At 38.3% G+C, this 22,793-nt stretch overlaps 1 protein-coding gene across 1 annotated transcript; it reads right to left on the bottom strand.

Moving 5' to 3' along the window:
- Positions 1-4,118: 4,118 nt before the first annotated feature.
- On the bottom strand, positions 4,119-22,518 carry CALB1 (calbindin 1). Its single transcript, XM_027452451.3, has 11 exons — positions 22,322-22,518; positions 21,955-22,031; positions 17,249-17,323; positions 12,444-12,527; positions 12,299-12,355; positions 9,487-9,564; positions 6,998-7,053; positions 6,874-6,913; positions 6,732-6,785; positions 6,529-6,600; positions 4,119-6,108 (listed from the first exon to the last, which is right to left on the bottom strand). Exons 1-11 carry the CDS (start codon positions 22,401-22,403, stop codon positions 5,995-5,997), a joined length of 789 nt encoding a protein of 262 aa, XP_027308252.1. The 5' UTR covers positions 22,404-22,518; the 3' UTR covers positions 4,119-5,994.
- Positions 22,519-22,793: the final 275 nt, after the last annotated feature.

Below are 22,793 nucleotides of genomic sequence, written 5' to 3'. Positions count from 1 at the left end.
CTGAACCCAGTCAGTTCACCCATCGCAAATAACATGGGTCAAACTCGTTATAAGATGCTGATTATAAAAATGTTACACTTTCCATATTTTCGTATTAGGGGATTGCCTGATGTTAGCACTGCATGCCCTATCCCACCCCCTTTAAACAATTGGTAGAATTCTTTAAATAAGAGGTGCTTAATTTATTATTATTATTTATTAACTTCCAAGCCATCCACATGTACAAGGATAGATAGACGCAGAGCTGTACGAAACATATACAGTGATTTAAAAATCAGGAATATAGAAGTAACTCAAAGACACCTTCCTTCAAGTGCTGGTAGCTATTTTGTTGCTTTACCCCTACTTTAGGCCATGTTAACTAACAATCCGCCAGCCTCTGGCTTTGGGATCTTTTGAATGCCTTAATGCAAAGATGAAACAAGCTAACATATTTTACTGAAGGGTGAACTGTGCAGGCTTGGCGGAATAATAATACAGTTTCCATGTACCAGGTTTCTCCTGAGCGATGGTTCTGTGGGGGATTGAATATTGTCTGTGCCACAGATAATAAAAAAAAAAAAAAAAAAAAAGTGTTGATGATAGCTTTCAAGATGTATCTTAAGTACGCAGCTTTGTGTTCAAAGTGTCTTGGGTTTTGCCAGGTCTACTGCTGAGATAAATATCTTACATGATATTCATGTCTATCCTCTAAAAGTAACTTATAAATTTGGGAAGTTATATGATAATGCTGTTCTACGCTTGTCATCCCTTGCAGATGCTTAACATTTCTCTTCATATGGGACACAATGTGTATAAGGCTTTGACACCTTAAAAATTGAAAAAAAATTTTGAAACTTTCTAAGGTACCTTTGTGAGCTTTGTGAGTTGTGGTATGATCGAGTGTTTCTTTACAATACTAGAGTATCCTCTGGAGATGGGCTGTTGATAATGTAAATTCCCACTGGTTTCTTACATCCACAGCTATGAAGAAGTCTTAATGTAAGAGGGTTTGTTACATGGTTAAAATACTGGAGTGAGATTCAAGATAACCGTGTTCAGTCTCCAACACTGCAATACGTTTGCATGACCTTAAGTTATTTCTGTTGTATCTGAACAGCACAGTGGGTACCCTTTCCAGCTTTCCCTTAAGACCCAGTCATCTGAAGCAGGGAGACTAGCACATTACTTTTAGTTTACAAAATATAGATCTTAGGTGAAACACGGGGGGAAAGATCAAGAAAGTAAGTCCTATGAGGTGCCCAACCCATAAACATGCTCTGCAGTTGTATGTTGTGCATTTCTCTCTGTCTGACAAAAAGTGTAGCTATCACAGCCGGTTTATTCAAAACAGCAAAGATGGCAGGAGACGGTATCCATGTTCTACACACTGCATTATGCTGATTTATTTCCCTTGGGAGTATTGCATTTCTGACCCTACTTCAGATTGCCGATGAGCCAGGTGGTAAAAGGGGATATGAAAAAAAGTATTGTGCAGCTTAATGATTTCATGAAGTTGGAGGTGCAAGAAGGTCAGTGAAACAGTCAGAAAAAGTGATGGTGTACATTGGAGATCACAAAAGGAGTTAGTGGGGTTGCATCGTCTGTTTTCAACTGAGAAGTACATCTTGACTGCTACATTAAACTTTGAAATTCCACTTTTTATTTCAGTTGTTGGTTTACTTGGAATCTCTGTTACATTTACTTACAGTAATTCTGTACTCTAAAAGTGGTGTTGTGTTACAGCAGAGGTTTATAAACAAGTAACGAAAATCATTTTAGGTTGCTAATGAAAAGAGATAAACTGTACTACGTCTAGGTAATGATACAAGAACTGCTGTCAATCTCTAGTTTGGAATTCCCTCCTCTTGAATAACTCAATTACTGTTGAAAATATTTCTCTTATTTTATGACTTTGAGCATCTGCTTTACAAGCAGAAGCGTATGCTATTTGAGGGAGTTATGGGTTCCTATGTGTCCAAATGGGCTTCCGAGTTCATTGGCACATGAGCTGCTTATTTATCCCTACTTCTTTAAGTCCAGTTACCTTCAATGTTTTTATAAATGATCTGGACACGGGACTCAAACACATACTAAGTGAGTTTGCAGATGATAATAAATCAGGAGGAGCTGTTGACTCCCTCGAGGGTGGAGAGGCCTTGCAGAGAGATCTTGAGAAATTAGAGGGCTGGACAATCACCAGCCATGGGAAACTTAACAAGATCTAGTGCCAGATTCTGTATCTGGGATGGGACAACCTTGGCTGGGGAGCAGCCCTGTGAAAAGGGATCTGGGGGTGCTGGTTGACAGCAAGCTGAATTGGAGTCACTGCTGTGCCCTGGCAGCCAGGAGGGCCGACCTACCCTGTGGTGCCTCAGGCTCAGCACTGCCAGCTGGTCAAGGGAAGGGATTGTCCTGCTCTGCTCTGAGCTGTGAGGCCTCACCTCAGGCACTGTGTGCAGTTTGAGGTGCCACAATATCAGAAGGATATATAACTGTTAGTGTCCAAAGGAGGGCTACAGAGCTGAAGGTGAAGGGTCTAGAGGCAAGACACTTGAGGAGTGGCTGGTCCCTTGGTTTGCTCAGCCCCGAGCAGAGCAGGCTGAGGGGAGGCCTCATGGCAGCCTGCAGCTCCCTCACGAGGGGAGCGGAGGGGCAGGCGCTGAGCTCTGCTCTCTGGGGACAGCGACAGGACCCGAGGGAACGGCATGGAGCTGGGACAGGGGAGGGTCAGGTTGGGGGTTAGGGAAAGGTTCTGCACCCAGAGGGTGGTCGGGCACCAGAAAAGGCTCCCCAGGGAAGTGTGCACGGCACCAAGGCTGCTGGACTACAAGAAGCATTTGGACAGTGCTCTCAGATATTTGGTCTGATTTTTGGGTGGTCCTGTGTAGAGCCAGGACTTGATGTGGGTCCCTTCCAACTCTGGATACCCAATAATTTGTGTTTTTTTTTTTTTTTTTTTTTCATATGCTGATAACCCATGAAAAGGCTGAATTGCAAGGAAATTTGTAACTTTATTTAATTCCATGGAGCATCTTTGTGTTGTAGGCACTAAACTTGGAACCCCACTTTAGACTAGGTAAAAAAAAAAATAATTAAAAAAAAATCAATCTATATGTGATAATTTAAACCACAGTAAAATAAAATGATCTTTGGGATTTTGGTGCATTGGCCTGCTTTTAATTGGTGCAGAACAACTTCAGTTGATTTCAGAGGGATTTGGAGGTGCTCAGCACTACGAAAATCAGGCCACATATATTTTAGCTTCCTAAATATGGATTCTGAACCTCTCTGTAGACACAGCAAGTAGGTGTGGATTGCAGTACACCTCAACAACCAGTGATTGCAGCTGATGATTATGATGGGAGTATGAATGCACAAGGTGCCAAATTGAAATTAATCAGTAGATTTTTTTTCTAATGTTGTCTAATGAAATAAATACTTAATCCTAGTGTAAGCAGCATTCTAGCAGCAATGTATGCATGTTTTGTGAGATGTTCATTTTACGTAAAGCACTACTGGCTCTCAGTGCTCTGATCTGTACTTGACGTGTACAGTATGGAATATTTTAATTTCAACCTTTAATTTGTCCCTAAATATCTGTCAGAAGAAAGAAGCTTGTAGTCTTCTCTATCACTGCCTCCTTTATTTTCCTAATCCTTGTTCTACCTGAACCCTGACAGTTCTAAGATCTCTGCCCAGGAGCACTGAAGAGATTTGAAAACCTGGACTTTTTACAGAAGTTTTGACTTAACCATATTTGCTATAGTTTAGCTTTGCACTGCTATAGTAGACACCTTTGCTAGAATGGTGTTGTTAAAATCGCTGTCTTTTGATCCAAGTATGTATAAGAAATAACTGCAAGAAGCATTCCCTCTATAGGTAGCTGAGAACTGCTGTACGGAGAGAGCTGATTGCCAAGAGTGGCTGGAACAGGATGACTTCAGACTTAAAAACAAGTCTTTGACAGGTAACTATGCTTATGCTCAGAAGACAGATCCCAGTTTCTGTGATGACTTCTTGTCCAAACACTTTAAATGCTTTATCTGCCACTGTGGTGATATTAACAAACAGTCACATTACATCATATTTTTACATACTTTTTTTTTAACACTGTTAAAATAAGGCAAAATCCAGGGTTTCAGCTGCACAGGATGAACAATATCAATCATTTATTGTACTGATAGGCAGATAATCTATTCATTGTTCCTTCAGTTAACATACACAGTTGTATTTCACATTGCATAGAGAGAACAAGCAGGTGAGAAGTTAAATCACTGTGCGTGAAGTGGGAGTAAAGCCGTAAGAATGAGCTAGCTTAAATTCACTTCCATTTTTTGAGCCTTTCTTCAGTGAAGATCTATCCTGCACCATGTACTCCTTAACTTTCCAAAGCTGAGAGAGCCTGGGGCTACCAGGCCATTCCTGAAACAGGCATTTAGTCGCCTGAGTTCACCTGAGGTCACGGATTAATTTCAGTGGGAGTTCAGTGCCAGAATAATCTTGAAGGATCTGAGCCTCATTGTTAGAGACACGTTTCAAATAAAATGCATTTCCTTCTGCTTGTTAGGTAAGACACAGAGATGCATTTGAGAAGTTATATATAGCTAATCTTCTAACCTGGAATTGCTTTTGAAACAGCTTTAAATGGAGGCAACATAGATTTATTGGCTTTAAGACACAGCCCAATTTCCTTCTTATACAAGAAGATACTTGGAGTGATGACCTGGATGTTCACGGAGTTGTGCTGGCATAAAACTGGTGTAAAGTAAAAGAAGAGCTATTCCAAAAACCAACCAAACAAAAATGTGTGTGGGGGGGTGGGAGACAGAAGAAGAGCTGTTTCTATATAGTTCTCACTAAAAAAAAATAATCTCTAGACTAATAAAAAGCAGAGTTTAACATGTAAACCAAATTACTAAATTGGTATAAAATATTTACTAGATCTTTTGTTTATTTTAGTGTTAAATTTTAATACTATTATTACAGATTAGTAATCCAATGTAATCTAAGGAGGCACAATTTTTCAAAATAGTTGTTTTGTCCTTTACATGGTACAGAAAAAAGAATTCATGAGATAGACATGATAGACGTACTAGACAACAACAGTCTTAGGATATTAAATTTAATTACAGATTACACAGAATATGATGTAAAAACAGCAATTTACTAGAATAATTATAACCTGCAAAATGTGAAAATAGTTTAGAAAATGGATTGTCATATTCTCTGACACAGCAATAGTCATGAAAGGTACACTTATATGTTAATCTGTGTATTAACTATGCTACCTGTCATTTAGCCAGGATTCCAAAACAGATTAAAGGCATTTGTTTCTGAAGTGCCTATGTTTAAATTCAGTAAAGTTAAACAGCTAAATTGAGAACACTGTATTTTTGTCAACTACTGCAAGGAGATAAATGCTTCACCTATATGCTATCAGTTCGTTATGAGAAGAGGAATCCAAAAACTGCAGAGAGCACAGACCTGTAAGTGGGTATTCTGACAACTGAAAATATTCCTTGATGCCTTGGTAACTTTTGGACATCAGACACGCTAACTTCTTTTTCCTATTTCAGACATAAATAATGTTTTGTCTGAATGTGTATCATACAAAAAAAATAGTTGTAATTGGGAGAGAGACCTTTATGTTATGTGGATCAACAAGGAAAAATGTTGCAAGTGTCAAAGGATATGATGACCACAAAATGTCAGCAGGTATATATATAGTTTTTTTCCAGCTGTGTTTATGAAAGCCAAAAAAAAAAAAAAGCCAACATATTTTAGTTTCTTTTGAATATACAGACTGGCCCAAACATAGACATTCTCTTTATCAATCTTATTGTTACAAAAACTGTACATTACAAACAGTATAGAAACAAACTCAAAGGAATGTGCCACACATCCTGGCTAATTTTCTATATGCAGTTTAAAAATACAGCCTACTCCCTTATAGTGCACAGTTATTGTGTAGATAGAGTACATCACTAGTTAAGTGGACATGAGAGAAGAGTTCTAGTTTTCCTCAGCGCAGAGAATGAGAGCCAGTTCTGCTCGGTACAGCTTTCCTCCATCAGACAAGGCCATGATGCTTTTCTTGTATGTCGCAAGGTTGTTAATGTCTAATTCCTATTTAAAGAACAGATAATGCTTTATAATCCTGTTTAGTTGTCAGCATGAACAAGTTTGCTGCCAATGGCAGAAAATAAGGTGGAAAAAAAAAAAAAAAAGGGTGTTCTCAGCCTGTCCAACTGTAACACATTGAAAATGTTGTTATGTATTTGTACATGATCCATGTTATAGGCATATGTTAGATTGCTGATAGCTGATGTCTCAGAAACAAGCTTTTGATAGTGTTGCTGTGTAATCGCAACTCCCTTAGTTAAGGCTTTACACTGCTATGACTTCTGCCAAGATTTTTAGTTGTGCTTTGACTTCAGGAATTATGACTTAGAAGTTCTATATTTATCTTAATTGGGTGGATTAAAGTGTCCTTAAAATCCAAATTAAATCTAATCTCTAAGGGGAAAAAAAGCCCTCTAGGATTACCTTTTTGTTCTTTTCACAGAGATCCTTCAGCAGTGCATCAAGTTCATTCTCATCTATGTATCCGTTCCCATCCTGAAAAATAATATTAAAGAGAATTTTGAGCATTTATTTTTTCTCTCGAAGTTACAGCTAGTTTTCAACAACTTCAGAAAAGAAGTGCCCTCAATCTAATAAATTACTAAGAAGGTTTTTTGAGGACTTACTTGATCATACATCTCAAAGGCTTTATTGAACTCTTTTGCACACATTTTGACACCCTAAACACCAAGAGGCAAAAAAAGATCATTAATGAACCTATTATGTGTGATGGTAACAATGTAACCTTAAGATGATAAATATTCATACCTGAAATTTAATAAGAAAATTTTCCTGTACTGGGAGTAGCCTTTGGATACAAAGAACAAAACAAATTCAGCATATTTACATCAATTAGTATGGTATTTTTTATGAAAAGAGACAGAAAGCATACCTGGCCAGTTCAGTAAGCTCCAGCTTTCCATCGTTGTTTGCATCAAACATCCTGAGCTGAAAGAATATATATTTTTACATTACTAATCACAATTAATTACCATGATAAAGAAAATGCTTCTTTGGAAAACAATTTCACTGAAATTTATGCTTAGCTTAAAACTGAAATGATGGCTCCAGGTTTCAAACTGTCACATTTACAGCATAATACATTTATTTAAAGTGCTGAAGAAGTAATTTATAGTAATTAATTCTACTGCAAAAGCCTGGTAAGAAATGAGATGAACAATTCTGATTAATCTACTCTAAGACAGGTCTTAACCTGCCTACAGTGATGATTGTCCCATGCAAGAAACATGCATGTGATTATTTATAACGGAGAGAAGTGTTGACATGATAACATTTTACTTTTGGCTTCATATCTAACAATAGCATCATTATTCTCTATTAATTAAAGTGGAACAACATTCAGGTAAAGTTCAATAGAATTCGAGGCATTCACTTCCTTAGGAAATAATAGATGTTTTATTCAATTGGCTGCTAGGTCTAAATATGTAAGTAAAGATCACATTCTGTTTCTGTGATATATTTTAAGAAAAGCCTAAAGAGGTGCTCCAGACAACCAAGACATTTTTTTGATAGTATTAAAATGGGAGATTAAATATCTCCAAGTAATTATAACTAATTTATAAGAATAAATATATTGATGTAATTTGACAAAATAAGTGAACACTATTTCTAATCATTTTTAATCATCCTACTGTATTAAAGTGCTTTCCATTCAGCCCTTGAAAGGATTGAGGGGCACAAACAGCACACATGGAAGTACCTAGAGATATTAATGCTGCGTAGGATTAATTTTTATGTCTCTGCCGATTTTTATGTCTATATAGTTCCATTTTTCTACCTTCAAATATTATTTTGCCTTTGCTGTATAAAAGAGTCACAAAAGCAGCAAACTGTACAAAGCATTTTTAGGCATTGTACTGAAAACACCACCACCCACACTCCATCCCACTTTCAATCACAGTAATTTTAGATGTAATTTTTAGAGAAGAGGAAAAGTGGAGTCTTTCATTGAGGTAAGTGTACATCCTTTTAAATACAGAAACAATTCCATTGAAAAAAATACCCAATTTCACTTTGGTAATTCACCAAAAAATGACAATGGAGACCGGAAAAGGTGCTGATTCTATAAACAATCTATGTAACACCCTGGCTCCTTTTAACACCTGCTTTCCTTGTATAGAAGCCTCTGCCTTATACGCATTCTACATGAAAGGAGATTTACATTTGGAGGAGGTACGCAGTAGGAGCTGTAAAGTCAACATATTTTGATGGGTTGTTAAGTGTCATGCTGTGCCTGCCTGCAGCTGCTCCGTGCTGTATGTTTTCCATCAGTCTTCTCTTCTAGTTTCTGGGGAGATTATGGGAGAGTTGATTTTATAATCTCTTTACTGTTACTTTGCTGCTAATTCTTCATCAATGTGTCTCTCTGCAGAGACCAAAACTGAGAGGACACTTTAAGTTGAAGGTCCAAAACCTCCCTAAACAAACAGGATGCATGTGTTGCCTTCACCAGGGAATAATTGTAGGTAAATGGCTTGTATTGGTACAACAAACAAGCAGATTTCTGTCAGAAAAGACACAAGTTTTGATAAATCAATCTTAGGCTTTGGGCCAGTTTGAGGGCTTGTGTGTTTACCTAACATGTTTTTGATTGCTAGTAATATTTTAGGATGAATCCAAACTGGGAAAACACAAACATAGCGTTATACATTTCCTGAGGACAAGAATTATGATTTTTTTTTTTTCTTTTTGAAACGTCCATTCAGAAGCCACAGTGGTCTCTAGCATGCGGCACCATAGCGGTGACATGGAAAGAATGCCCCAAGGACAAGCTGATTTAAGGCCAGAAAAGTGACAGTTTTGTTCTAGTGTTTATCTAAAGCATTAATTTCTTCTTTTGTAATTACATGAAGGAAACAAAAAGAGTGAGGTGCTTGTAAATCTGTTAAGAAACCACCGTGCACTGATCGCTGTTAGAACAAGAGACAGACACAACAGCACAGCTAGAAAGGAAAATATAGGAGGAAGCCTCAAATTAATTTGATCTAAGCATAACAACATAATTAATCTTATGACAGGCAAAATTTTTCTCCTGTGAACTCTGAAGACTTTAGTTTTACACCTGATGGCATGGGAAAGCAATTATTTGCATTATACTATGACCTGATCTGATATCATATAAACACCAAGAAGATTCAGAATTCCTGAGCATTTTACTGAAAGCTCTACACATCAGAGTACTGTGGCTGGAGGAGTACTTGCAGAGCTTGATGCCATGGTTCGTGCCTGTGTTGCAGTGACACATCTGGCCTCATTAGGACCTGGTGGGGCTCCAAATCATTTGGAACCTTCCAGTGGCTGAAGATAAACACAATTTGGATTAAACCAATCTTGATGAAATATGCCTGTAAATAATCTTACCATTATTTCTGTGTATTCTGTTAGCTTTGAGTCTTCAATCTGCTTATTTGCTTTCTGTAACAAATCTTTCAAGAAGCTCTGTTAAAATAAATAGAGAGCAATATGTGAATCTTTAATGCTGTATAAAATGCTTGTCTTGTTAATTTCAGATTAAGGTAATGGGAAATACTATTTTACTCACACTTTAATATTTACTGCTGAAGTTCAAAATAAGTATGAAAAGAAGTAGTAATTAACAGTTAGGTCCATAACAATTTCTTTTGATCAGTTCCAGTATACTGCAGTTTTATTTGGAAAAAGTGACTCATAAAACATTATACATTGTATGCCATTTGTTGTATTGTGAATTTGGAAAAAATAGTTTGGCTGTCTAATCAGCTTTATCAGTAAATTAAACTAATTAACCTTGAAACTGCTCGGAAAATTTGGATGTCTAATTACTTCTTGCAACGTAGGAATGATTTTACAGAAAAGATCAATGATTAATCAAGTTTTCTCCTTGCCTATGGCAGCACCTGATGCCAAAAATGAACATGTAAATATATATTCCTCCTTCCTACCTTATCCTTTAAATGTGTGCAGCCAGATTCATAAGATTTATTACTTTTTAGAACAAGAACCTGACGTGGTATCCCATGACTTTTTAACCAGGCATTTTAAACACCAGACATTTTCACTTTAAAAAATAAGATTATTTCTCTCTATGCAGTGGTTTAAACTGCTGTACTAGTAACATTAAAAAGAAGGATATCACTTTATTTGCCAAGGTTATTACAAGATCTGAAATGTCCGTATGTCTGTCAGTGCTCAATGAAGTACTAATTACTATCATTAGTTGGAGTGCCATTATCTCTGTGGAAGTTTGGGTCACATTTCAAGATAGAAAATAGGGTAATTCATAAGAAAATCAATTTGAATATATGTGTATTCATCCCTGAATTTGAATGCAGCCATGTTAATAGCCATATTACTTATTAGTATAGCTCTTTCAGTCTGGCCCCCTCTGTGCTGAAAGGCCTTCCCATTAGGTTCCACACAAAGACTATGATTGAAATGTTGTAAATGGACTTTATGGAGAAATGTTTAATCTTTTGTGCGTTGACAGAAAATAGGACTGGGAAAGATGTTGAAAGGCTATCCAGTCCATCTCCATGTCTCAAGGCAGGATCATTGATATCTGAATGTCCAGCATCATTGTCTGATCTGAGCTATTCTCAAACCATTCCAAAATAGAGGCAGCAATGGGGGGTCTGCCTGCTCCATTCCACTGCCATGATTGTTGCTGAAAAGTTTTGCTCATTTCCAGCTTAAATTTCTCTTAGGAAGTTATAGGTGGGTGTGCTCCTTACATAGCAAATACTTAACATGTTTGGGCTTGTCAAAAAATGTCTACCATTCCTAAAAATACAACTGGACATTTATGTCTTCCTTTCAGAGTTTTACAATGCCCTGTTTCTCTGAGCCAAACAAAATCTCACAGCACGAGAGAGAGGGACCATTAAGACCAGTTACAATTTCTTAATTCTTCAGCTGGTTCTCAATCAGCCCTGTCTTTTCAAGTCTAATTGAAATTATACCAGTGGCAACAGTCCTTAAGGAACCATCTAACAGCTGGAGAGCTCTCGGGTGCTGTGTGCCTGGCCTCCTCCTGCTCCTAACAACTTCAGACACACCGACCTGCTGCAAGCAGGCAGCCGAAGAATGGGCTCATCTGTCTGAGGGCTACCTCAAGGAGGGATCCTTGGCAAACATCATACAGGTACCAAACTCAAAGAGGAAGGAAAAAGGAACAAACTAAATTTTATCATTTGGAGTCCTGTTCTTAAGAGAATAGCTGTAAGGATTTCAGGTGGTTTGACCTCCTGGTTAATAGAAGTTTATGTAGCTCTTCTTTAGAATACCACATAAGGGCAAAATCTTCCAGGTAAGATGGATAAACACTCCTCGGTCTTTCTCTTGCTATGAATTGTTTTGACTCCTCTGAATTTAAGCTACAGCAATTGAACTGTAGAAAATGGCTTCTTTCTGCTCAGACTCTGCCATAAGTGAGCATCTCTCCTATGAGGAGAGGCTGAGAGTGCTGGGACTGTTCAGCCTGGAGAAGAGAAGGCTCCAGGGGGATCTTAACCAATGTCTATAAATATCTGAAGGGAAGGTGCAATTAGGACAGAGCTATGATCTTTGCAGTGGTGCTGAGGACAAGAGGCAATGGGCACAAACTGGAACACGGGAGGTTCCCTCTGAACATCTTTTTGCACATACTAAAATTGATTCCAAATTCCCACCAAGTTATCTAAGCAGGACAGCAAAAGTCTAGCTGTGTTAGCCTAACAATATTACAGTGGAAACTGTATGGATTACGTGATACTCGAGAGAGCCTACTATGCCCAGTAGCATAGTCATAATGCCCTTAGGGGAAAAAGAAAAACCACATAGCTAACCCCCCTCCACCCTAAAAAACAAACAAACCAACCAAAACAAACAAACAAAAAGAACAACATAGCTTTCACAGGCCTATCTGGTTTCCCTTGGCAGAAATCACCTTTCTTACTTCTAAACTAGAGTACCTGCTATTCTCAGTCACTTGAGACAGACATCGATCCAAATTAAACTACGTTTTTAGAAACATTTATCAGATTAGAGTTGCACTTAAAATAATTCACTGGTGATACAAACATCAGCTAATCATATTGCCTTTCAGTCGTGTCTGAAATGCAAATACATACACCAGCGGGTGTCTGAAGAAAAAGATCCCATGCCTGTAATCCAATGCCTGCTCTCATTTTGTGCACACTCATAGGTATCAGCTTACCTTAAGTTCCTCAGAATCAATGAAGCCACTGTGGTCACTGTCATATTTTCTCCATGTCTGCAATCAGAACACAGATGATTTGATGATGTATTTATGGCAATCAGGTCTTGGGTGATTTTACAAAAGGAACCTTTTCACACTGTACCTGCATGAAGTCTTCACTTGACTTTAGCTGCTGGCACCTGAAGAACAACAGGAAATTCTCCTCCGTTGGTAATATCTGAGCAAGCTGTAACAGATTTTTAAAAAGATTAAATTTTGATTGTTAGCCCAGCCGAGCCTAAGAGTATGAAAGCTTCAAAAGAAGCAAGGAATTTTTCATGATCCCACTGCCCCATTGTGGCCCCACTGGAAGCTTCATCCTATTAGCCAAAATGTTTGGAAAATGCATCTGGCTTTGCCATATTCATCAAGGTCAAACAGAAGTGAGGTCTGAGAGAAGACAGTGAAATAGTTTACTGAAGGGTCAGCTAGGGGAAGAGGGAAAAAAATTACCTATGCAAAGTCAGAATCTGGTGAAAACCTTGGAATCAACATGAAGGAAGCATGGATGAGTGTGGAGGACCATGAATAAGAAAGTGAGGAAGAAAGACTACTGACAGGTACTGAGTAAGAGAAGAAGGAGATGGGAACACTGACATGAAGAACGTGTAAGGAAAGCAGAAAAATAAATGGAAAAAAAAAAAAACAGGAGGGAAAAAGAAAGTGGGTAGGGTAAGGAGATGGCAACTGGCGATCATTTGTCAGGCAGAGATGTGTTCAAGAAGAGCTATAAATACCATAAAGGAATCAAAAAGGGCTTTTAGCCCTGCAAAATCAGGGGTGGTTCTTCCAATGCCTATGCTCTACAAAAGGCTTTTTTAAAATCAGACATTATTGTACTGATTTTTGAAAATGTTCATTTACTATAACTCAATTTTGGCAAGTGACAAATGTAGAAGATGGAGAGTATGCTATATAATTTCATGTAAAATCATGATTTGTTTTTAACAAAAGCCTAATATTTTTTTTCTGTGCTCAAAATGTATGAAATATGTTTTGATTAGAGAAAACTTTTTACTTGAAGAATAGAGCAGCTGTGCTTACTAGGAAGAGAAAATGGAGAAAGCAGGATTTCTTCGCTGCATTCTTTTATGAAAAATGACATCTGCAGACTTCCTGTAGCCCCATCTTAAAATTTGTATTCAAATTTTTTGTTTCTGTGCATTCATTTCACATCCTAAAATCCCTTGTTCTGCTATTGCCTTCTTCCGTACTATTGTCTAATTGCTTGATTTTTTTATTTGATTCTCGTTGCACTGTAGGTGACTTCAGCTCTCTCTCTCACTCTATAGGCACAAGGTGATGGAAACGGATCTCTAGTTTCTCTAAAATTATCTGTGCAAGAAATGAGTGATATGCGTTAAGTGCTGGTGCAACTGAAAACATGCGTCAGAGTACTCTCCTTACAGAAATGGAGCCGTTGATTACAGACTGCCAAGCACATCACCGCGTTCTGAGTGCTTTTGCTAAATGGCTGAAAACCAAACCTAATCAACTTAAACAATGTGTTTTTTGTCAGCAGCCTTTGAAATCTACCCCATTATAAATGGCATATACATAAATGGGTAAGTGCACATTTGTATATACGCAACAGCAAAATGCGTGCAACTTCGTACTGATTTATGGAAACTTTTCTTTATTTCTCCCATGGGAGGGGGCTTTGACTTTTGGAGTAAATCTACATTGCTACTGAACAGTAAACATTGGATAGAAGGACTGATTATAAAAAAAAGTTGAGGGAAGGGACTGATTATGACAATGAAAAAGAGTCTACATGTGTGGAAACTGGAAGTCCTAGTTAGGGGGACAGCTATAGCTAAATCTGGTGAATTTTGCAAGGGTGCTAAATGCAAAACAAGAACTTTCCAAAGCATCATTAACAGCTTACTAGCAGTACCTAACTGGATATGAGGCACAGAATATATTACCTGTGGAAGAAAATTATTTTAAACTATACCTCCTGCCCTTTGGAGGTGTCACACAGAGAAAAGCACAGGCTTTTGCATTACAAAGACGTAGTAGCTCAGTATTCAATATTAGCTCAGACTTCTGCCAAAAATAAGTCTTTTCTGTTTTCCTTCTTTCAAACCCTTTAGCATCATATGAACAATATAGCTTCGGAAAAGTCCAGTTGTCCTAGCATCAAATAGCATTAAATTGCTTTTCATTGAAACCTGTGCAGTAGTAAGGGATAGGGAATTTCCCATTCCCTGCTATGGAAAGGAAAGATGGGAACCCGATGCTGTTTCTGATGAAGACTTCTTCGTGAGGATGGGCATGCTGGGACCCTGTGAGTGTGTTTCAGTAAGAGTGCAGACTGCCACAAGTTCTCATGCATGGCAGCAGAGGCAGTTTTGGGGGTGCTTCTGTACACTCTGCTGCTTTTATGGAGAACATCAGCTATTTCTTTATCAAAAGTAATAGTTATAATACTCAGCTACAAGCTGATGTAGATCCTTATAGGATACATAGCAGAAAAAATATTCTCAGATATCAAAACAATAACAGAGCTATTATCTAGAAGTCATTCTCTAAATAAATTTTGTTGATCATTAAGATACCTTTCATATAACTCAGTGAATTTGCTTCTCAAAATCTTATAATAGAGAACAGAAGTAAAAATAATATTTTAGGCTAATAAGTAGTTATTTTTATGGTGGAAGTGTCAAGTAATGTCAACGTGGAATTACTGCAGTCCTGAGTTTCAAACCCCCAGGTTCCACCTTCACCTTTTAGTGCAAGCATTGGCCTGAATGAGTACAAAAGGTGAACGAAAGGTCTCTTACAAAATGGCAAGGTAGTGGACAGGTCAGGCTCTGCACTTAGCTTGTAGGCACTGGATAAAAACTAGTGGGCTAAGTACAGTGTGCTTCCAAAGACAGAATTGACGCTTAATCTGAGCACAAAGCTGAAAATCCACTCCTTCCTCTGTGAAGCCACCCAGGCCTCCTCTATATCTTAGCCCAACAAACCTCTCCTTGAACATCCATTATCTGCTAGAACATTTTCCTTCAGTTGCTGGGGTATTCATTATGATGACTGGAAGGCTGAATGCATTTATGTAATTTTTTTTAAACAGCATTCATATACTTTTTTCAGAAAAAGTGTTTGCTGTACAATGCAAATGGGAGCAATCTGAAATTAGTGGACGTTTTTATTTACAAGGAAGGAGAATCAAGTCCAAATAGCAACTTTAGCACCATACTGCACGTACAACATAGTCTGAGTCCCATCAGCATTTTCCAAATCAAGCTTCTTGCTGATGTCAGTGAAAAAAAATATAGCCTTTGGGTTAGGAAGCTGCTATATTAAGGGAAAAAGTCCCTTCAGTCACTGAACTGAGAGCTGTCAATATTCAGTGGCTTCAGTGGATGCTGAACATGGCTGGCAGTTCACTGGAGGTGGTAAGCACCTTACAGTATTAGGCCTTGTGGGATTTGATCACCTTTACCCATTAAGTCAATAGTACAATCAGAAATAGAACTTGAAAGGCAAAACTCTTGGTTATCTTCCCTAAGCAAAGAACCACAGTCTTTTGCACAGTCTCTACACATTCTTCTAGCATGTAATGCTTCTATTACATGGATTCAAAAATACTAAATTAAACAGGATTATTCAACAGCAAATGAATAAGCATTTGTCAGTGCAAACAATTTGTTAGTACAAATTAACACACATTCTTTTCAGATGCAAAAGTACTTGATCAATGCTAATATTGTCAAAAGATGTAATTTTAAAATAGATTATAGCTGTAAGTGAAAGAAACTTTTCATATTTCCATAGTTTAGTCATAAATAGATACGCATTTAAACAAGTATTTGCAATTCAGACACATGACAGAGGACAAAAGATATCCTGAAGTGATCTGTTATATCAGCAGTGATACATCCTATTGACTTTTACAGATTCTATTCAGTCCTCTATTTTAAAAATAGCTACTGACCCAGAGTTGGTCACTGTAGGAATTTTGCAGACCTGGCTTGTATCTAGCTGTTTCTTAATTAGCTCTCTAGGTCAAATTTCTTATTATCAGAAAATATAAAAAATAATAATAAAAAAGCATTTAATAATAGCATTTAATAATAAAGCCTCAGTCTCAAAGCACTCCGTGTGACATAAATGAGTTGTAAGTGTAGGCTTGACATAGTGACTTCTCAAGCTGTAACCCAACAAATTCGCCTTTTTGATTTGCAGCACTGGACAATGAAAGCAAGAGGAAACACAATGGTTCCCTACTTCCTAGATAGTTGTCTAAATTACATGTATACAGTTGTTGAGAGCCTGTAAGTGTAGAACGGTTTGACTGACTGCATATCTGTTCTCTTTAGAAAGTGAGAGGAAGAAACGGGAATTTTCTCCCTAAAATTTTGTTAAAGTTCAAGAAAGGTCTGGATCACAACTACTGTTAAATTTTTGATTAAACTTAACATGATTAACGTACTATTTTACCATATATGTGTGTTTTAGGATAAGCTACATATAGCGACTGCCTAGTTACATTCACTTGTGTGTTGCCCTAATTATAGGAGTGGTGACAGAGCATTAGTTCAGTATCATACGTAGAAATAAATCATATTTACTTTTCGCAATTTCAATTTCTAAAATGGAGCTGTTAGCTGCTTCACAGGAATTCTAAATTGCTGTTGATGCTTATTTGTACTGAATAAAGCATGCAAAGCTAAATGAAGTTTACTGAAATTATCTGGAGAAGGGTAAGGAGCACTTTACTTTTTGGTAAAGAAAAAAAGTCATTAGTGAAAAAAATGCTAAGGATTCTAAGACAGAGAAAGAATTTTCTGTGTTACTAAAAATCCAAACTATTTACATAATATGTTCATATTGTTCTGTGCTAAATGTATTTTCTACAAGTAAACATGTTAGTAATTTGTTATAAAGTAATTATCTTACCTCAACTATTCCTATTTTTCCATCAGTAGCTTTGCCATATTGGTCCACAAAAGCTTTCATTTCAGGTGTTAAATCCTGTGAAGTTATAATGAGAGAATCATCATTTATAAAATACAGAGAAGCATATACAAACTACTTGGAGCATTCCATTAGTCACCAAATAATTTACTACATTTAACAAAGTATTTGCACTTACTGTATTACTCTTATATCACACTTATTCACACTTATTACTCAAGTTGTTATAAAATTGAGTAAATTTTTTATGATGAATAATGTCACTGTGATAAATTTTACTTCCCAGAGGATTATATTATAGTCAACGAGAACAACTGGCGTCTAAATACTTGGATCTAAATACTCCTATTTTAGTTTACAGAATGAAAAAAGAAGACGTGTTGGAAGATGCGTATAACAGCTCCGTTGTTTTAGGGGATAACAGTGAAGTTCATGCGTAATTATTAGTCAATTTTCTATGTTTTCATTTTTAAATGACAAACTTCAAGGCAGTGCAACATCCTTCAAAATAAGGAACATTTCAGTATAAAACATCTGAACACCAATATAGTCTTTATACATCCTTGAGTTGATTTTACCTGAACAATGGATGCTATTTTAGCCTTTAAAAAAACTCACAAGGCTATCACATTTTTCACTGCGTAGTATTTAGTTATCATAAAAACAGTATCCAAATGTCACTGCTGTTATGTAGAGAAGCAGGTCTGAGAGGGAGAAAGCTTTGAGCAGTACCTTAAGTCTGACAGAATAAAGCCAGCATAGCTGTTTATTATATAAATTATGTCTCTTGATATACATTTATACTCGGAGATTGTCTTCTGCCTAGGCTACGGCAAAGGTGCCAGCCTCAGGGTGAGTATCTAAATACTTGTACTTACACTTCAACTGGACATGCTTTGCTTTTCTATAAGCTGGCATCAACCTTCAATACTGATTAAACTTCTAATTTTCTTTACGTTTTCTATTGGTCTAAGCTAGTTAAGCCATGCAGCAAGAATCAGGACTACAGCTGTGTTAAAATAATTGACAATTCTGCAGTTATAGATGAAGATACAGCAGCCTTTAGATTAAAGTTTTAGTTGCTCTAATAGATCTGATTACATAGGACCTAAGTGATTCTCTCACTGGAGACACAGGGAATCTCAGCTGTACAAACTCAGTTGTAGTTTGTCCCAAATTTCAACTACAAAAGCTACCTAAAATGTCAGTTCTTTATAGCTGATACAATCATGGCCTAGTATCCTACTTATGTCAAAGTCATCCATGGCAGGTTAGTAATTTGCCGTGGCTTTAATTAGAGATGTCGTTATTAATACAATGCAGTTCAATGTCACCTCTCATCTACTGATCCCAAAGTGGGCACATGTTTGCTTAGCAGTTGGAATGGAGAATTTAGACACCTGGATTTTAATTAGTCCTGGTTAAATATTTTGCTAATCCTTCTCATAGCACTTCTGCAGTGCCAGACAGTGTCCAGCTGTTGAAGGAGGCACAGTTGCTTACAGGCTAAACAAAACAAGATGCTCATCCTCTTGTATGTTCTCTAGAAAGGATTTTTTCACCCACTTTGTGTTCACTTCAGTTACTCTTCAGCTCGTTGACGAATTTTTCAAGTCATGTTATTCAAATGAATGTTTTCAGTCAAAAAAACTTGCTTAAATTTAACCAAGTCCAGTCCCAATCTTGATACAGATGCAGTGCGCAATGATTGAAATTAAGAAACTTGTTATTCACACCTTCATCTGCCCTCTTAAAACTTAAGAGACACTTATCAAACCAAGTGGAACTTGGAGCTTTTTTGGAATGATTTTAAAAATGTAAGGACAGATGGCACTACAGAAACACTTACACGACTGCATTCATAAACACCTATTAAATCGCATATTTCTCTGGAGAAATAATGTCATCATCTGCATTTGCAGAGAAAGTAAGTAACAGATGTGGAAAAACTTGTCTAAGATACTGATTGCCTCTCTATTGACCTCTTTGTCAAAACACCCTAAAGTTTCTTCTGGCAATGGGCACACCTAAGTAGAGAACATAAGGCATAAAAAGTGGGGCACAGCAAATGGAAGCTATGCATTTATAGTTATACAGCTTTTATCTTTAAAAAGAGGCAGTTCTTTCAAAGTGTCTGAAAGTATGTCAGATCAATTCACTGTCTACCACAGTGAAAACACATAGTGTGACCAAAGGAAAGCCCAAGCCCTGACACTTCTGAGTGCACATGCACCCTCTGGAGCAAAGGCAGTTCCAGTCATGGGGCTAACATCAGTCGGGTTGCATGCTACTGCTCCGTCTGAGAAAAAGCAACCGTGAAAGTACAGGCTTACCGAGTGGATTAATAAAAGGATTAGAATTAGAACATAATTAGAACAGCTCTGTAGTTGGGAAGAATATTGGGAAATGTTAAACCATCCTATTCAATGACAGAATCAATGTGATTCTTTAATGCATATGGCATGACTGATGTAAAATCCAGCTATGAAGAATGCATAATTGAATATTTCAAAAATAGTGAGCAGGAGAGTGACCTGAAATGCAGAAGTTAATGATGACAAAGAAGCTTTGGGGTGTTAAAAGAAGGACAGCCAAGGAAATGACATATAACCTACACTAGTTTCTCAATGTGTCCCTTCTGGCAAAAGGAAAGAAATTCGAAGCTACTGAATTAGTATCCCATGAGACAAGACACGAACTAATGAGATGCTTGTTTGGCAAATGAGCCTTCAAATCCAAGAATCAGCTTAGATTGAAACCCAAGATGACATATATCCATAATCTAGAAAAAGACTTCAGCATCCAATGTAACATCTACCAAAAGGAGAGCCAATGAACCAAGTACCAAATATGATGTTTCTACAGATCAATATGATTGCTCTTTTCAAAAGAAAGTTCCAAAAACAGAACTGATTCAGAGAAATGGCAAAGAAAAACTTAATTAAACATCTGAAAAACATTTAAAAAAAAAAACATTTAAAAAAAAACATTTAAACATTAAAATGTTAAACATTAAAAAACATTTAAACATTAAACATTTAAAAAAAAAAAAAAAGTGAGATACAGGCACAGGTTATGCAAAAGATAGCATAAATGTAACGTAGCAGATAAGAATAATCCTGATAGGCTTTTCTGTGTTACTTTGAGCAGTTTTTTTTTTTTTTTTTAAGAGAAGGTGCACACTTCCTTGGAGCCAGAAAAGAATCTGATTTTGAAACAATTGATATCTTCCCCTGAAGCTTCTAATTCATTTTTTTTAACTTCTGAAAATTGTATAAGGTTTTCTACTGAGAATACTATTGATACTAAATATATACAGGCTTCAGTATCTTCTTTCTAATGGAAATACTTAAGTTTCCTGCACTCTATTTTGAAAGAGAGATTTGTTCTGCTGAACTACCTGAAAGATATTGAAGCTGTGTTTAACCTTCTCTGTGAAAAAAAAATACTTAAAAATACAATTTTTTCTTTCTAAAAGAAGCCACATTCATTTACTATTTTTGTGAAGTTCTTTGCAATTTTAGTTTAAAGTTATTAACACTCATGAAAATGAGTGTCTACACCAATGGCTATAAGAAGAATTAACTGATACCAAGACTGCAGTAACATTAGAGGCATTGCTGGGAGACAGATTTTCGGATCCGTGAAGTTTACACTCATACAATTACTAAAAGACAAAAATTTCCACAGAATAAACTGAGGCATACTTTTTTTTTTTTTTTTTCAGTCACTTCTAAAATATATAACAACTTTAAAACAAAGTTAATTACCGAAAAGCTATTGCTCGATTTGGAGGTATACTTATATGAAGTAATAACCTATTTCATCCATGCAGACACGTCATTCAGTTAGATTAAAATTTTACTGTTACTTCGGAAGTATTTCTGCATAGATTGACTACAATAAATTTGATATATTTATACACATATGAAATTGATACTTATTTCAAAGGTAAATAACTTGTTAAAAAGCTTTACTTCTATTTTAATTCAGATCTTTATACGGAATCATTTATTTCTCTCCTCTCTCCCCCCACCCCTTCTTTTTCCCAAAAGGGTATAGTTTGGAGGAAATTTACGACCAATACATTAATAACTCATGCGCAGAATTGTCAAAAACTTTGCTGCACCTGTGAGCAATTTAAACTATGAGGATTCGATACTCGTATTCTTGGTGTACAACTCTGGTGAAGGGCACGAAGTGGTTGGCAGTCATCTGCAGATCTATTTACTGACCAGCAAGGGGCAGAAATGCATTTCAGCCCATGCTGCCCATTAAGCACGAAATTAAAGCAGAGTCCAACTAACTTGAAGTGCTTGCTCGTTTTTCTTTTCTCTCTTCATCTCTTTTTTAAGTATCAGTACATAACTGGCTCGGGTTGTGATGGGATAAAGTCCCATCCATGACAAAAGGGTAATGTCCATGCATTTGCTGACCCTTTTAAAGCCCTTTTAGACGTATCAGCTTGTAGCATGGTGAGATGTGAATGGGACCTGCTCTCCAGATGGATGGACCCTGCCCTCTCCAAACCAGACGATGTATTTCATGTTAAACCTGCAGATTCCTAACTGCCCTACTTCCCTCTGCCTGGCCACAGGACCGGGGAGGAATCGGGGCACCGGAGTTTGCTCAAGAAAACTCTTCTTTCCCGGAGGAGACGGAAAAATGGGGGCGAAACGTTAACCTACCAAGCCTGCCTTCTTCCTCGCCTGCTGCAGCTCCTGGATGAAGTTTTGTAGCTCCTTCCCATCCATGTACCCATTGCCTACAACAAAAAGAGTTACGCTTGCGGCCACCGCTCCCTCCAAACTCTCTCCGCTCTCCAGCGCCGGCAGAGACTCCTCGGCCCGAGGGCTGCCTCCGGGGGGCTCCCGGCACACCTCGCCCGACCCCAACCCCAACCCCGACCCCAAAGCTGCTGGGGGCGGCGGTGGCGGAGCGGGGATCTCTCTTCTCCCCCCGTCTTCCCCCCACCAAGAGTCTGTGTCCCCCTCCCCTCTCGCAGCCCCCCTTCCAGCCGCCCCCCTGCCGCCCCGGGGAAGGGACGAGAGTCACCGTCGGAGTCGTAGTGGTGCCAGATCTCGAAGAACTGGGCGGCCGAGATCTCCACGCCCTGCAGGTGGCTCTCCGCCGTCATGATGATGGAGGGGGGCGCGGAGGGGGGCGCGGAGGGGGCGCGGAAGGGGGGCGCGGAGGGGGCGCTGTCCGCGGTGCTGACTCTGCCCGCGGCCGGCGCGACGGCGACAGCGACGGCGACAGCGGCGACAGCGGCGGCTCCGACGGCTCCTCCCGCCGCCGCCCCGCCGAGGGCTATTTATTGGGGCCGCCCCGGCCGGCCACTCCTCCCGGCGCTGCCCTGCCCGCCCTGCGTGCGAAGGGGGGGCCGGGGTCTCCCCCCGGAGGGTGCCGCCCTCCCCTCGGCGTGGGGAGGGAGGGTTGGGGGCCGGCGGGTCCCCCCAAGTTATTTTGGGGTCCTGATGCTGAAGTGGTGGTCGTGGATCTGCCGGCTGAGCCGTCGGGTTCCCGG

This window comes from Anas platyrhynchos, chromosome 2, assembly GCF_047663525.1.
Source record: "Anas platyrhynchos isolate ZD024472 breed Pekin duck chromosome 2, IASCAAS_PekinDuck_T2T, whole genome shotgun sequence".
Classification (NCBI taxonomy): Eukaryota; Metazoa; Chordata; class Aves; order Anseriformes; family Anatidae; genus Anas; species Anas platyrhynchos.
Note: the sequence above shows the minus strand (reverse complement) of the source record. Positions and strands in the feature narration are given on the sequence as shown.

What these genes read in the sequence shown, in the direction of transcription:
- CALB1 (XM_027452451.3), bottom strand. Translation starts at nt 22,403, where the DNA reads ATGACGGCGGAGAGCCACCTGCAGGGCGTGGAGATCTCGGCCGCCCAG. An exon ending in ATTTTCTTATTAAATTTCAG is followed by an intron (nt 6,786 to 6,873) that starts GTATGAATATTT and finishes CTTGGTGTTTAG; the next exon opens with GGTGTCAAAATGTGTGCAAA. An exon ending in TCTGTGAAAAGAACAAAAAG is followed by an intron (nt 6,109 to 6,528) that starts GTAATCCTAGAG and finishes TTCTTTAAATAG; the next exon opens with GAATTAGACATTAACAACCT.